Below are 15,353 nucleotides of genomic sequence, written 5' to 3' on the forward strand. Positions count from 1 at the left end.
ACGTGGCTGATTTGTTTTCCATATTCCAACAGTAACTTCGCATATGCGCCAGTATTCATCAAAACTATCAAGTCAAAGAACTAAGGTCGAGGTAGATACGGGTACGGATTGATATCGAAGTGCGGTATTCGTAAAAAGGGCAATAATTAATTTTGTATTCATCTCACTTTCGTCAAAGAACCGACCTCGCCTGGCGCTCACTTGAGCGAAAGAAGAACACCAATGATTAGAATCTGCTCGATCCATAGAGCCGAGTCATACACGAATGATATCCAATGGAAGGAAAAACACACTATGCAAAGAGGTACTTCGCCGCATGATCAACATGGTCATCGGCAAAGGTGGCCATTGTGAAGTACGAATGGTCATAATCGGGCTGGTAGCGCACATTCAGGCCTGAGAGGCCGGCTTCTTTGGCAGCAGCCTGGAAGTTCTCGGGGAGAAGTTGACCCTGCTTGTAGAAGTTATCGCCGGTGCCCTGGAGTAAAAGAGTTTAAGTTAAATATATGTTAAATTCTGTGGGGTGTGATATTGACAACATACCACATCAATTAGAATGTCGAGTGGACTACCAGACCACTTCTTAATTAGTTCGGTGGCATCGTGTTCCTTCCACTTGTCTTGCTTGTCTTCTCCAAAGTAGCCGTTGAATGCCTTCTGACCCCAAGGGCAATTGATTGGGTTGGTAATGGGCGCAAAGGCCGAGACAGACTTGTACTTTCCAGGGTTGCGGAGGAACTAGATAGGTTGTTAAGATCTTCATGTATGGGATGTGTCGATTGTAGAGATGATTTACCAAAGTGAGCGCACCGTGTCCACCCATGCTGTGACCGGTGATACTAACACGGCTAGAGTCTAGCTGGGGGAAAGCTGCAAAGACTGTATGTGGCAGTTCTTCGGTAACATAGCTGTACATGTTGTAACCAGCGTCATAGGGAGCCTTGGTAGCATCGACATAGAAGCCAGCCCCAGAGCCAAAGTCATAAGCGTCATTCTCGCCTTCGATATTCAGGCCACCTATTCGAAGCAATTAGTCCATTGAATCTTTCTCTACTTTATTTCAAATTATTGAGTACAAGACGTACGTGGGCTAGTATCGGGATAGAGAACAGCAATGCCCTTCTTGCTAGCACCATGTTGGAAAAAGCCCTTCTCAGAGCAATTGTCGGCAGTGCAAGTCAGACCGGACAAGTAAATCAGAACAGGAACCTTGCCAGTTTGAGATTGAGGAGGTAGATAGAGGTTGAAGTTCATTTCACAGCGGGTAGTGGTGGCATTGTGGCTCAGCTTAAGCAGCTTGCCGCCGAAGGAGGCGATGGTTGCTTTCGTGGTGACGGCCATGATGCTGAGAAGTGATAAATTCAAGACTCGGGATATGAAAATGCCAAGTTGGCAACGGCAAAAGATTAAAATAAATAGCGTACTCGTTATCGCCGCGGGGTTGTCTTGGTCCCGCATGAGGGGAAACTTGACTAGTCTAGTAGTCAATGCTCGCCGCTTTTATTAATTAGAGCTTATATACCGAGGACGGTCCGGTCCGTGACTATTTAGAGACCACTGCTTAAACTCAACTTCCATAAAAGCGGCCCATGAAATTTCCCGAAATAGTAAAGAATTCCGTATCAATCCGCATGCTGCACACAGTGGAAAAAGAAAGGTGTCAAATGGTAAGATGCACTATAAAAGTTCTACTGAAAACTTAGGTCTTAGAAGCTTTTAGATACTAGTTGTAAATCTCCAGGATTTTGATCATAGTACATGCTAATATGTTGCTGTGAGATGTGAACCCAGAATGTTTTTCCAAGTTCGGAAATGATAAATTAGAAAAATAGAACACCTATTCTATGCGAAATTATAGCGCCATGCTCTAACTAATTCTATCCCAGGAACACCGGTACGCCATAAACAACAGGCGCCGCTCCATTCAAATACTTCAAAACACATGAACCCCTCGCACCAGCAACAGCAGCATCCAACCCAAGACCAGGTGTGCGGGCCGACTTCCCATCCTTCCCAATAAGACCCCAAGTATCGAAAGTAGAAGTTGAAAATCTATCAATGTCCCTGTCGGTGACATCCCACAATGTAGCAACAAGCGCCGGGCTTCCAGCATGAAGATAGTTCATGGGTGTGCCGTAGGGCTCGTACTCGCCAGCTTCAGTCAAAGAACCACTGCTACAGCCCATGAGGAAGGCCACACTGCATTTATCTAGTCGTTTGATTGTGCGGCCGCGGATATACTGCGCGCCACTACCGTGGCCGAAATACAAGAAGAGATCGTTTGTTTCAAGGGATTTGCGGAATTCGTCCTCTGTTGGCTCGCGGTTGATTGTGCCTGTCCAGGTCTTCATTTTTGAGAGGTCTTCTTCGAAGGTTGCTTGGGTTGTGCGTAGGTCACCTGTTGGATTGAGAACGAAGGAGCCCGAGGTACGATCGAGAACCGCGCCGGACTGACTCCCGCGAAATTGGAGCACTCGCTCGCGAAGACACTCTAGGGATGGAACACGGCACACGGGGAATCCCTGGAGGCATGGCAGAGACTCCCATGGGAACAAATGCAATGCCTTATCCAGTACTAAAACTGTATGTTTTGGTGGTTTAGATGCAAGTTCTTCCCGTGCGGCTTCATGATAGCCTCGTAGAGCATCGAGAGTGTCAACGACCATCATGTCAAAATCAATCTCATCATAGGCATTGCGTTCTCCTTGGAACTGCAAAATGTCGACAACGAAGTAGAGAAGATCCATGAGTATGTCTTCTGGCTCTTCTTGTTGTTCGAGGTCCCTGAGACCAATGAACAGCTCCACAACGTTCTGGTGAAGGGTAAGGCGAGGCGACGAGGCCCTGCCTCCTTTTTGCCGAGAGGGGAGATGTTTATCCAGAATTCCTTGGAAAGAAGTCGCAAACCTAGCCAACGCAGTGCTATCCCGTGAGAGGGGAGAGAACACGCCTCGGAAGCCACCGAACCAAAGGTTTTCAATATTCTGGAGGAGACTCTCCATTCGGAGGTCGAGCGACTCTCGATTCTTCCACCACTCCTTCTTCATCTGCTTGTCTATTTGGGCTTTAGCGGCATGGGCGCTCTGATTTGCCAGTTTGATAACTTCCTGCATCTCCTCCTTTCCATCTTCAAAGGTGAACTGTTCCTCTTCGTCGTCATCTGAGTTACCCCTTCGAAGTGGAAGCCGAAGCAGGAATGGCGAGCGATTCTTCTGTAGCCGCGAGACCACAAACTCAGTTCTATCGGCACTCAACGACAGAGAAAGTACATTCCAATTCTCGGGGAGAATATCGACATAATTCTCGGTGAAGGTTGAACAAATCTCGTCGCCTATATCATCAATTGTAGATGACAAAGAAGTTGGCCATAGTAGTGGATCAGAAAAGTCTGCCAACTTCCGGTCAAAATCAATGGCCATACGCTCTCGTGCAAATGCACCAACACGTCCAATTTCTAAGTAAAACATGTTAGTTTCTGACATTTTTTCTTTTTTTCGTCGTCCCCATGACTTACCATTCATGCTCGCAGGTGATTGTGCCCAGGTTGCTGGACCTCCAGAGCTAGTAGCATGCGAAAGCATAGAAATCCGACTCATCAAACGGGAAGCTGCGTGACTTTCAAGGGTGGAACCGAGAACAGTTGCGTCGGCAAACACACTAGTGAGACAATCGCTGGCCTTCGACAGCATGACGGAGAAATCCTCGCTGGCCGTTTTTGTACGAGTTCCTCTTGTCCCAGTCCTGGGCCTCCGTGTAGCTGGAGCCTTGACTGCTAGAGAGGCCGTTTCATCAGTCGCCTTGGTCGGTGTTCTGAGAGATGGCAGTGAGATAGTAGACTCAGGTAAAACACAGTAAACTGCATGGCTTGCAAAGTGGCGGATAGCGTCTGCGAGAAGATGTTCACTCTCGCCAATCTCCAATGAAACTTTGCTTTCACGGGCAGTGGAGAATTGTCGGGCTTCCTCAAGAGTGCGGGCTGACTTTTCAAATTCATGCAGTGCGCGCAGGCAATCGGCTTGCTGTCGGAGTATATCACCCCTGAGACGTACAAGAGACTTCGATTGAGCCTCAGGCAAGTGAGCTTTGGGTTTTGCGACCTTCTTGGTGGTAGTTGAGCTGGCTGAAGTGACTGAGCTGGCTGCACTGGTTGCACGAGTACGTCGGTCGGTAGTGGTGGTTGTTGTAGCCACTGAAGGCTTTCGGCGACTGCTTCGAACGTTCAGATTTCCCATCTTCTCCTCTAAGGCTGTTGTCATGTTTGCCGTTTCTGAAATACTGTGTGTATCCGAATATATCAAAGAATTAGTGATATTATCAGCTTCCTGCAGCAGGCGCAATGTCTTATCATGTTGGCCCTGTACCCTGTGGAGGGAAGCAAGGGCCATGTGTAGTGAGACAGCTTCAATACTCGACGGAACCTGTTTAGACGATTCCGAGGCGGCAGTGAGCAGATTTTGGCCTTCTTCCACATGACCACCAAATATCCAGTAGCAACCCAACTGGGTTTGTGCCGCAACTAGTCGAATATTGGCATCGAGTGTTCTGTCAATCTTCAAAGCTTGCTCCCCGTAATAGATAGCATCTTGGAATATACCATGATGGGCCGAGAGTGTTGCGAGGTTCAATAGGCAGGTATGATGTGAGCCAAGGTGTGGCCAGAAGGGGGCACCTTGAATGTAGCTAGCTGAAACGTTCGAAGAAGACCCAGTCTGCGAAAGATCAAGCTTTGCAACGCCCTCAGTGACAGCGTCAACATCAGAGCTGTTTGCAGCTGGCAAGACTTTGTCTTGTTTCCGCTGTGCCAGTTTTTCGACCTTGGCCCAGATTCTGCAGTTCAATCTCACCGACAGTTTAGCAAAATACAGTGCTTGGGTCATTGAGCCCTGTGCAGTGGATAGCCTAGATTGAACAAAGGCAGAATCTGCAATCAGTCTCTCCCAGGAGATTTTCGACAAGACTGACAAATTGCTGAGCTCATCCGACTTTTGGATTTTTTCATACATTGATCGAGCAGACAAAAAAGCAGTCGCAGCTTTGTCAACTTCACCTGTTTCAAGGAGATAATCCACACGTGCTAGTCTGCATGAGATTTTAGCCAGGGAGGACACATTGTGTTGAGCAACACATGCTTCGCCGCGCGAGAGAAGGTCACCAGCCTTTTGGCAATGGCCAAGGCGACAATGCTGCAGTACCAGACGAGACAGAATGACCATCGCATCTGACAGATCTGAGGATTGCTGAAGCTCAGCAACGCGGAGGATGAGCTCCAGGGCAGAAAGCTGGGGTTTCCAGAGCCCATGAATCTCCGTATAGTCGACCAAGGCTTTCAGCTGGAGAACCCAGTAATCAGTATCGTTGACGCGGAGAAGCAAAGATTTCCAGTCCGCGCATTGGCGAACCATGCCAGCCCACGAAGCAAGTGTGTCATTTAATTCAGACTCGTCTATTTTCCCTCTGTGAAAGCCAATGATAACTCGTAATGAGTTTGCGATATGCTTCGCAAATGAAGCCAAGTCTGTGTCGTTTCCGGTTTCGATACCAGATCTCAAGGCTTCAGACCCTTCTTCCATCAGTTCTTCAGTGATTGTTTGGTCAAGAGAGTTGGGGTGTTCCAATAGAAATCGGAGTACGCAAATAACCACGCGACTATGGCGAATGGGATGAATGTCCGACTGATATATGTCAAGGACACTGGATACAACTGGGCTAAATATTGAGCAAAAATCGTCTTCGCTGGGGCAGTAACCATGCATTTCAGTGAGCAGACCCATCTGCCATTCAAGCAATAGGCCTCTTCGATCTGGCTCAAGCTCGAGATCATCGTATATAGTAACAGATTTAGGTCCCTTCCTCCGTAACTTCAACTTTAGGAACGCTGATAAAACCCGGCTTAGTGAGAAACCAGGGCTTTGCGGGTCTTGGCTAGCTGATTTTGGGTGTGTGCCTGGGCTGATCTGCTCCAGAGTACCCGAATCGACGTATTCGGTGATAGATTGGCGGAAGGCTTTCTCCGACTCGCCGTGCATACTGCCCTCCAAGTACAAATGGGCCATCCTCTCGAATTTAAGAGCGGCAAACGCAGTGGTACGATGAGATAGAGAGCAGCCAGCCAGAATTTGCGTAGACTGCTTCAGAAGTGGGATGAGCTCGCGGTAGTCCTGGCTAGCTTCTTTTGCTTTAATGTATCGTGACCAGAAGAGATTGGAAAGCTTGACAAGACTTGAACCAATGCTCTCGGTCAAATAAGCATCTGTATCTTTCTCATTGGCGCTGTCAATACTCGTAAGAAGGCGATGAGAATCCGTCAGAATAGGGAGCATGTCATCCCATGGTGGCCTCTGGGACATGATAGACAACTTTCCTATAGCAATACTGGAGTCAACAGCAGCAAGGACGATGTTCTTAGACATGGCAATGCGAGTCTTGAAAACTTCCTCTTCCTTTGGATCACCATCCTCTGCTGGTGGCCGGCCAATGTAGCGTCTGAGAAATCGTAGAAAAGCCTGGAGATACTCTCGAATTTGGGATGCAGCCTCGTTTTTATCATTATCGCTTTCAAACTTCTTAGTTATTGCGTCTCCAAACCAGGTCAAAGCGAACTTTTTTATTCGTGCAGCCTCAACCAGCAGTTCATCTAGATCAGTTGGACTGCCTCGGAGCTGCAACCCCAGTGCTATAGTCGCCTCTGAAGTGGATTTCAAAGCATGTGACACATCCTTCCCTGAACGTTTTAATAATTGAAACTGAACAGAGGCGATCTTGCATTGTACTGTGGCCAGGGACAGACTTTGAGAGTTGGTAAGGGGAGCAATAGCCTGACCGAACAGTTTTATGGATTCATCGAGGCAGCCAGCGTCTAATGCGAGCTGGCCAAGAGTAGTCGTGATCTTGGTGGCTAGGTTCATGTCTTTGGAATCTTGGGGCTTTTTCTTGATCTCTGTCATTGATGATTGGATTCGAGTAATCGTTTGATAAATTGTTGTAAACTCCAACTTCTCGACTCCTCTCATTCGGTGGCAGAAGGTACCGAGATACCGTAGGAGAGGGTCTAATAATTCTCTACTCTCATCGCAAATATGTCCAGAGATTTTCCATCCCAAGCTTCGGATTTCGAGAGAAAGAAGTTGAAGAGTGAGTGTTGTGACAGGCTTCAGTACATCTTCGCTGGAAGCTTTCGTGGGACATAGAAGCAAAACCGTATTAGAAAGTAACTGAAGTTGTAAAGCAGCTTTGTCATTCGTCACGCACTTCGCCTTCAAAGCAGCAATGATGATCTGGGCAGGACTACTCGGCTCAGACAGTTGCAGCAAAGGACATAGATTTTGAGTAGTCGATGCTTTTCTTTCTTGGGCAAAAAGTCTCATCACGTTTGAGTGGAAAGGAACAAGAAGGCCGTAGAGTGGTTGGGCGCTTGAGAGATTCGAGAAGGTGATGAGATCGGACATACGCTCCTTTACAGATTCCTCGTCTGGAGATTCCTTTGCCTCTGCTGTTTTTCTTCCGGCTTTCTTTGAGTCCATATACTGCTGCATTCGTTTCTTGAGTGATCGCAATTCCTTGAACGCCATGTCATGCAATCCAAGCGAGATCAGCTTTCCGGACAAGACACATACACCCTGCTCCAGTTGCATGTTCGGGAACTCGGTACCACTTTGGTCAAGCTTGATTGACCGCAGTGTTGAAAGGGCAAGTCTTGCGCATTCGGCCGCTGAATAAACTCCCACATCAACAGCAGCGCTAGCTGCTCTTCCCGTCGACTTTGTTGAGACATTATCGGCGGCAGATGCCTGGCGCTTTCCTGTGGACACCCTGGCTGCCTCCGTCAAAGTTTTTAAAGTAGTATTAAACACATCTGTGGCGAGGACCAGCTTCTCTTGGGCCGAAAGTGCAGGTCCATCCTGATCAGCAACTGTCTGCAGCGCGGTCTCTTTCGTTGAACGTGCTTTTGTTGTTCGAGTTTTTGTGGCGCGCGCCGCTGGTGTCGTAGTTGTTTTAACGTTTTTTCGCGCAAGTTTCTCGGTCGCATTCGGTCCTCCGCGGAGCAGTGTTTGGAGGGACAACACGGTGGCGTCTGAGCATGTTGCTGTTGACCGGACGGCCTGCTTGATTGAGTCGGTCATGGAGTTAGTAGGTAGGACGGTAACCGCCATTTCAATATCATTAGGCGCGTATCAGTACAGCAGTCATTGAGATGCGAGGCTTTGAAGACTAATATCATCGACCCCAACAGTGCGCCTCGAAACGGGCCGTGTTGTCGCAGCAACAACAACGCTATTCCTTATCAGGGTAACGGCCTGAGAGCCTCAGGCCAAAACTAACCACTTTTGCCCGTCGACTTGCGATCTACTGTAACTGCCGATAAATCTACAGCAATGGCCACCACATTTAAGTTCAGGCCTTATGGGCTCATTCAACATTTATTTCCCGCCTCAAGTACCTCCCATATCACTCGCCGATGTCTCGCAGCCACGCAGCGATCGTACGCTACTTCAAATTCCCTTCCGAAGATTGCCAATACCTCAGTATGGACGTCAATGATCCCACGATTTATACTAGACCGCAAGTCGCGCAAAGTGAAACCCTCGAAAGAATGGAATCCAGCTACTTTCTACATCGTCATCTTCATTCTGATTGGTTCCCAAGCCATCCGAATGCTCACTTTGAAGAATAGCTACGCCGCATACACTCGCAGCACAGACGCAAAGATTGAGCTTTTGAAGGAAGTTATTGGCCGTATCAAGAACGGAGAGAACATTGATGTCGAAAAGCTACTTGGAACAGGAGACGAGGCAAAGGAGAAAGAGTGGGAAGAAGGTTTGTCATGATGTTCTTTCACTAAGCATACATAGAATCTAACCGATTCTGCTTTCGTTAGTCCTACAAGTTATTAAACAAGAAGACTCTCTTTGGCAGCAAAAATCCAAAGAATTGAAGAAGAAGGCTGAAACTGAGCAGTCGCAAGCTCAAGAGGAGGAATCGGCCGCTGCGAGCACAAATAACGAGACCACCAAGTCCCAGTCTACACGGAAGGCGAACTTTTTCTAAGCAGATACTGCATAAGATGTCAATTTAAAGACGGTCCCGATTGATTAAATGTCTCGGGCTCGTCTTTAAATGCCCAACTGGGGAACAGATATATCTAGTTACCCTCACTTTCCACACTGCAGCCATCCTAGCATCAGGTGCCTTGACCCTCATGGAAATGGTGCATCCATCTCCCAATCCGGGAGTCTTTTATCGTGCATGCAGTTAGGTCTCTCGGAATTTCAACTGTATTATTACCACACTCCACCTGACGATTTAGTGGGAGAGCATATACCCATCTCGCTTGTCAGACGGATCACCGACCTTTCAACACATTCTTATACACAAAAGTCGCTAAATTTGAGCATTGGCTATTTCTAAATAATAACTCGAGAATATAGAACTGACAGATGAGTTGGTCTTTGCGTCTGTGAATAGAAAAGTCCGATTCTATCTGATCTAGATCTAGGTACTATACATAACTCAGTTTATCCAGACAGTAGCAGAAAAATGCAGCAAGTACCGATCCGTAGACCAATGCTCTGCACGATGGGCATGCAAGGACTGACAACCCGATCAGAATCCCTGTAATACCTCGCATTTCCCTAATCTCATATCTATTGAAAGAATACACGCGCGTCTGACAGAACGAAGGATGATTTTTGCAGGGGTTTGTGAAAGAAAACCGACCCGAGTTGCAGCAAAGCGGAGAGAAAGAAATTATGGTCAAAAGAGATTTGATGCTAAACAAGGGGCAAGAATAAGAGATATAGAAGAAATGGCAAGGGGACAAAAAGAAAGTCATCGCTATGGAACTAAAGAGAAATCACTGTTTGGGACCCTGCAGGAATTTGGGCCAGTTCTCAGGCTGAGGGACCTGCACTCGGCCGATATTCTGATCCAGATCCAGAATGAGCTTCAAAGCGTTTCTTGATCGGAGGTAGGGGAGGGGCGCTGTGGCACTCTGCAGACCAACACCAGGCTCGATGTGTCCGCTTGGAGTCACATCCTCGGAGCCGGGCATGGGGAGCAGACCTTGCAGAACTTCATAGGCAGCAAGGGTGAACCCGAATTGCGGAGAAGAACGCAAAATACGAGCGGGTCCACCCTTGAAGAAGGCCTTGAGACCCTCTTCCTTCCACACTGTTTGGGCACAGTGGCGTAGACCAGTGTACTTGGTGTCACCCTTGCGGGCCTCGACCTGCAGACGGGTCTTGATTACATCGAATGGAGTGGTCAAGTAGGCTGCTGGCATACCGGCGATAGCACCGGCAGTCAGAAGTTGGATAACGCCTAGCTTTTTAGTAGGCGATTCACCAAACATATCAGTCTTCAAGTGAGCGTATGTTGGGAAGTAAATGGCCGAGAATGGGACTAAAATCATATTAGATTAATTCCAAAAATCAGTCAGACGTGGATTCTTACCATCACGCATGAGACAGGCGGTAGCTCCCTTGTACAAGCCCACCAAGCCCAAGTTCTTCACGATCCAAAGAGCTGAGCGGCGAGGAGCACCCTCGACATTCTTAGCCACTTCACCCTGCACCTGCAAACGAATCTTGACAATCTCTAGAGGATTGGTAAAGACCTAAAAGGTAGAAGTTATATCAGTATACATAGTTCAAGGTGATGCTTAGTCCGGTCATTCTTACCACTTGACAAGCACCAGCAGTTCCACCGGCCAGGATTTCCCAAGGGGTCCAAATCTTCTTGGTATCCTTGTCTGTGAAGTGACCGCGGACAAGATCATTGACAGTGAGCTTGATAGCCTTCTCTGGTGCGACACCTATAAGTTGGGGAATAACACCAGAGTAAAGTCCAGTGAAACCTTCATTCCGGATGACCTTCTTGGCACAGTCGAGAGAGTTGTTATAGAGTCTCTCGCCCGGGCGTGTAGATCGCTGATTTTGCATACGAGTCTTGACCAGATCGATGGGATACACCATGAAAGCACCAAACGCACCAGCAATACTGCCGAGGGCAAAGTGATGAACAGATTCCAACACGTTGTGGAGCAAGGACGTGGTTTTGGCAGCAGCTTTCTCAACAGTCTGGCCAGCAAGAGCAACAGGTGTACGCCATGAAGCATCAATGACCTTGGCGAAGTCTTTCTGTGAAAGCCGTCCGGATGGGGCATCAAGACCAGCGAAGTGGAAGAGGATATCAGCTTCCATGGGGGTGAAGAGAGAGAAACGTGTGGCACGAGCGGCGGCGTTCAAAAAGTCGGAGCGAGTGATCTTTCCGTCGCCACTTTTCTTTGTGGCCTCGCTCACAATCACATCGATCATATCCATCTCAACCATAATGTTCTGGAAAGCACGGACGGTAGCGTAGGAAATCTTGCTGCCAGTGGAGATGTTGCACAGGGAGGGCAGGTTCTCGAGGACATGGTCCGATAGCTTGTGCTTAGAGGTCTCCAGAATTATACGCTGGAATTCCTCGGGCTGAATATATCCGTCGCCATCCTTATCGAAGCTGTGGAAAGCCTGACGAATGCGCTCGCCCTGCAGACCGCGCAACATCTGGGAGAATTGAGGGTAGGTCATATCGTGTCGCGACTTGGTACGTCCGGTGTAGAGCGAAGCCCATTCTGAGTTCCAATCGAAGGGAATACTATCGGCGCTCTTGTTCAGATTGGCCAATCCCTGCACGGTATCAAACTTGACAGCTCCGGATCCATCGAAATCGAACAGACGAAATGCGATTTCGTACTCGGCATCGGGCTTCGCAAGGAGATTCTCAAAAGTGGCCCAGTCAGAAAGGGTAAGCTTGCCATTTTTCTGTCGATCCGCAACCTGGAAAAGGATTCCATACTGCTCGCGCTTGATCTTGTGCTAATTGGGCGAAAGCACGTCAGTATATGTGCTTCGACTTGGCTCGATTGTTTGGATTACGGGATTTGTCAAATAATGTAGGGCGTAACTTACGTAGTCCTCATGCTTGGGAGCAATTGCATTGATGAAAGCCTCCTCAGTCATGAACGGTTCTCCGTTCTCATCTTTCTGCGCAACACGAAAGAAGTTGGATCGGGCCTGGTGCGACAGCTGAGGCTCCTCTGTTGTGCCCACCAATTGCTCCTTCACAGTTTCCTTGACGCTAGTCATGGTGTCACAGAACCAACAGTTTTAATTAGTGGTAAACCCGAATGCGAGAATCCGCAGCACAACAATTGGGTAAAGGAAGGGAGGGTTGTGGAAGTGAGATTGAAGAGTGGAGAAGGGGAAGTTTGAGTCAAAAAAAAAAAAGATCGGCTGATCACCGGATGAACAAGAAAAGATTCAGCGCCAATATGACACGCTTTTTTAAGATTTTTAACTTTCAACCTTCCTAATATGAGTGTTCCGTTTATCTTCGAGATGATCTTTATTTTGGCTTACTGAGATCCAATTTTTTCACCGCCTGCTTACCTTTATTTACCCGCACCGGCTAGATCTAAACAAATATTACGGCTAATACTAGATATTACCCTTCTTACTGTATAACTGTATAAATATAAATAATATCATATTGTATACTTAGATCTTCTCGACTTCGGTGGAGCTCATATGAGATGAGTACTCGGTGGCATAGACTACTTAGCACAGTATACTATCAAGAAGCATGGGATTTGTGGAATGCCACTATGGACAACAGTGCCGAACCAATGAATATCGGAACTGACAATAGAAGGCAATTTGAGGGAAATATAAAATCATATACGGGGCACCGGATATATTTATGGTCCGATTTGACCTTTGTGCTTCAGGGCTGAAACCACTGACATGGCATAAGGCACCGGTCCGTAATCGGTGCGGAGTTGGAAGTGGAGAAAGTACACAAGTTGGAGTAGAAGAATTGCATATCGGCTTAACTCCGCACGAGATGCGCTTACCTACTGTGCATGGCATGAGTCTTCCCATGTACTACAATTATAAAATGATATGCTGCATAATATGATCAATTCAAGCGTACATCATTGTTTGATAGGATTCCTGTTCCTCGTGGGATGATGGCGTCTGATCCCATGTTGTTGTTATGACGCATAAGCTTTCCTCTTTCGGTAAGGATTACCACTGAAACCAAGCAATATCAAAGACTACAAAATATGATAGACAGGCTCTTAGGGCACTACTAAATGCTAAAACAAAAAGTATGATTCGGCTATAAAATGAAATATACATGTCACATGGATTTCATGAGGGAAAAAAATAAAGAATCAGAAGATTGACCAAAAAAAAATTTAGAAAAAAAAAGATGATAAGGAAGGGATTCGAACCCTCGCGGACGGATGTCCATCAGGGGATGTAGTGATACATTGTATTTTAGGTTGGCCTAAACCTGACGCCTTAACCACTCGGCCACCTTACCATTTGATGTGTGGAATTGATTAAACTCAAATTATGTCCAAGCTCACTACCAAAACACTGCCTTTGAATTTTCTTCAAAAATTATTAATTTGTATCAACGCGATCGAGTAAGCTATACGGGGTGTATGTGTATCCTAAATTTGATATTTTTTATTCTTGAGCTTTTGGACTTAGCGATTTATTATGCATCTCATCTACTCGTGGACCTGAGTAATAAATAATATAACAAACACTTAGTGCCCGTAGGTATATATATCCATGGATATACCTAGGTAAATTTCTATATCTATCATGGATACCTGGGCAATTCTATCTACCTGTCAAGGTAGGTAGCTATCCATGGATCCACCATATTGAGACCTAGGGAGAATTTGTTTGGATTTTTTTTTTTAAAAAACAAGACATTCATCTCGAGGGCTGACATGGTGGAAGATGTACTTTGGACACCGCATCAAAAGATAAAATCCAGGAAATTAAACGATTAGGTCTATTGGCACCTAGATACTCGCCGCATCAGAAGCTGCTACCTAGGTATCTAGGTAGACAATGGATTCTAAGGTTGCCAAAGGCTATAATATACATAGGTACATACATTATGAATAGTTAGGCACCTACTACTTTAGGTAACTTGAGAATAAAAGCCACTCTAGTTCCTACAATCTTAAAACATTCTTGTTTTGCATACATAAAATTTTTATTATATTCCAGATAGTTTCCATTTCCAGATTCAATCAATGCTCTTATTTGGACGTGCCCATCGTTTTTCGAATGTCTTCCGGTGGTACTACCTACTAAACTAAATTGGTAGTGTTTTCCAAGTTGGTAGACTACCTATAACTACCTAGTAGTTGTAAGGTTCAGACCATCAGGGCAAACGTCACTGGATCAGGAACCTATCTACCACATGCATGGAAGGAACATAGGGGGATTCATGAAGTGACTAGAAGGCCCAGAATTCATGAAGGTCTGGAATGTTATTGATTGAAGTAATATTACGCTAATGTCATTTGAAGTCTACTATCACATCGACATTCTGCATGGTGATCAAGAACTATCCAGGAAGCCAGATTGTGCATCTATTACTCGTCAGACCCTGGGTCGCTGCATCAATTAAATGCTGGGTTGTCCCTGTATCACATATTGGCCCCAATCCAAATTTAGATTGGAATAGTGGCAACTTTATAAAAGTTGAAGGCTGGCATGGGAGCCTATAAGGCTGGGATCAATGTGTGATGAAGAAGTGATAATGCGTTGTGATGATATTATGGGCGCTTCGAGCGAGGGCTGTGGTTGGCTGTGAATTGCTTCCCCGCTCAATCCAGGGCGACTTATATAGCCGCCACCTTGCCCTTTCGCCCCCTTACTCCATTATTTTCTGCATCGTTGTTTGAGATTTTCTATTTTTCACTTATTCTATTTTTGTATCGCGCTTCGTCTTGGCTGGTCCAAACGATATTTCTTCTATTGCCAGTCTTCTATTTACGTCAATAATTGTTATTTCTACCATCACACCGGAGTATTCTTGTTGATCAAGATTCCCTTTTTTAAACGTCTACACCTATCTTCTATCCATTCTCAAATTCCAGTGCATCATTGTCAATATGTACGCAAAGCCAAGACTGTCCTTGAATATCTCTGCTGCGAGGCCATCGCTATCGCTCAAGTCACCGGTTGCTGTTCCCAGAACTCCAATTTCACCGGTCTCAGCAAGCCCAACAGTCATGAGATTCTCATCTCTTCCGGTACCAGCATATGGCTATGCCAACTCCTGTTCGGCAAAGAGCATTCTCAAGAAGCACACATCAGAACAACCAGGTGCTGTAGGGAAACGCATTCAATTTAAAGGCACACCAACAATCCACTGTGTGACACCAATTGAAAACCCAGATGAATACTACGGCAAGCACACCAAGATGTCTCGAGAAGAACGACGATGGGCAGTCCGAGAGTAAACTTGGCTTTCGACTTTCTATGATATGATCG

The 15,353-nt window shown here is 46.5% G+C and overlaps 5 protein-coding genes across 5 annotated transcripts; 2 read left to right on the forward strand and 3 right to left on the reverse strand.

The window, feature by feature from the left end:
* Positions 1-292: 292 nt before the first annotated feature.
* Positions 293-1,341, reverse strand: N7495_000718 (S-formylglutathione hydrolase; the record flags this gene model as incomplete). Its single annotated transcript, XM_057203388.1, has 4 exons — positions 293-478; positions 544-738; positions 797-1,017; positions 1,086-1,341. The coding sequence occupies 4 exons, from the start codon at positions 1,339-1,341 to the stop codon at positions 293-295; spliced, it is 858 nt and encodes a 285-aa protein (XP_057067461.1).
* Positions 1,342-1,877: 536 nt separating this feature from the next.
* On the reverse strand, positions 1,878-8,150 carry N7495_000719 (C50 family peptidase; the record flags this gene model as incomplete). The annotated part of the gene is made up of 1 exon (XM_057203389.1): positions 1,878-8,150. One exon carries the CDS (start codon positions 8,148-8,150, stop codon positions 1,878-1,880), a length of 6,273 nt encoding a protein of 2,090 aa, XP_057067462.1.
* Positions 8,151-8,372: 222 nt separating this feature from the next.
* On the forward strand, positions 8,373-9,045 carry N7495_000720 (DUF5321 domain-containing protein; the record flags this gene model as incomplete). The annotated part of the gene is made up of 2 exons (XM_057203390.1): positions 8,373-8,814; positions 8,876-9,045. 2 exons carry the CDS (start codon positions 8,373-8,375, stop codon positions 9,043-9,045), a joined length of 612 nt encoding a protein of 203 aa, XP_057067463.1.
* Positions 9,046-9,850: 805 nt separating this feature from the next.
* On the reverse strand, positions 9,851-12,128 carry N7495_000721 (citrin; the record flags this gene model as incomplete). Its single annotated transcript, XM_057203391.1, has 4 exons — positions 9,851-10,398; positions 10,450-10,612; positions 10,677-11,858; positions 11,952-12,128. The coding sequence occupies 4 exons, from the start codon at positions 12,126-12,128 to the stop codon at positions 9,851-9,853; spliced, it is 2,070 nt and encodes a 689-aa protein (XP_057067464.1).
* A 2,843-nt stretch (positions 12,129-14,971) lies between these two features.
* N7495_000722 (uncharacterized protein) lies at positions 14,972-15,322 on the forward strand (the record flags this gene model as incomplete). The annotated part of the gene is made up of 1 exon (XM_057203392.1): positions 14,972-15,322. The coding sequence occupies one exon, from the start codon at positions 14,972-14,974 to the stop codon at positions 15,320-15,322; it is 351 nt and encodes a 116-aa protein (XP_057067465.1).
* Positions 15,323-15,353: the final 31 nt, after the last annotated feature.

The sequence above is a fragment of the Penicillium taxi genome (genome assembly GCF_028828555.1).
Source record: "Penicillium taxi strain IBT 34144 chromosome Unknown utg000001l_segment0_segment0, whole genome shotgun sequence".
NCBI classification, from domain to species: Eukaryota; Fungi; Ascomycota; class Eurotiomycetes; order Eurotiales; family Aspergillaceae; genus Penicillium; species Penicillium taxi.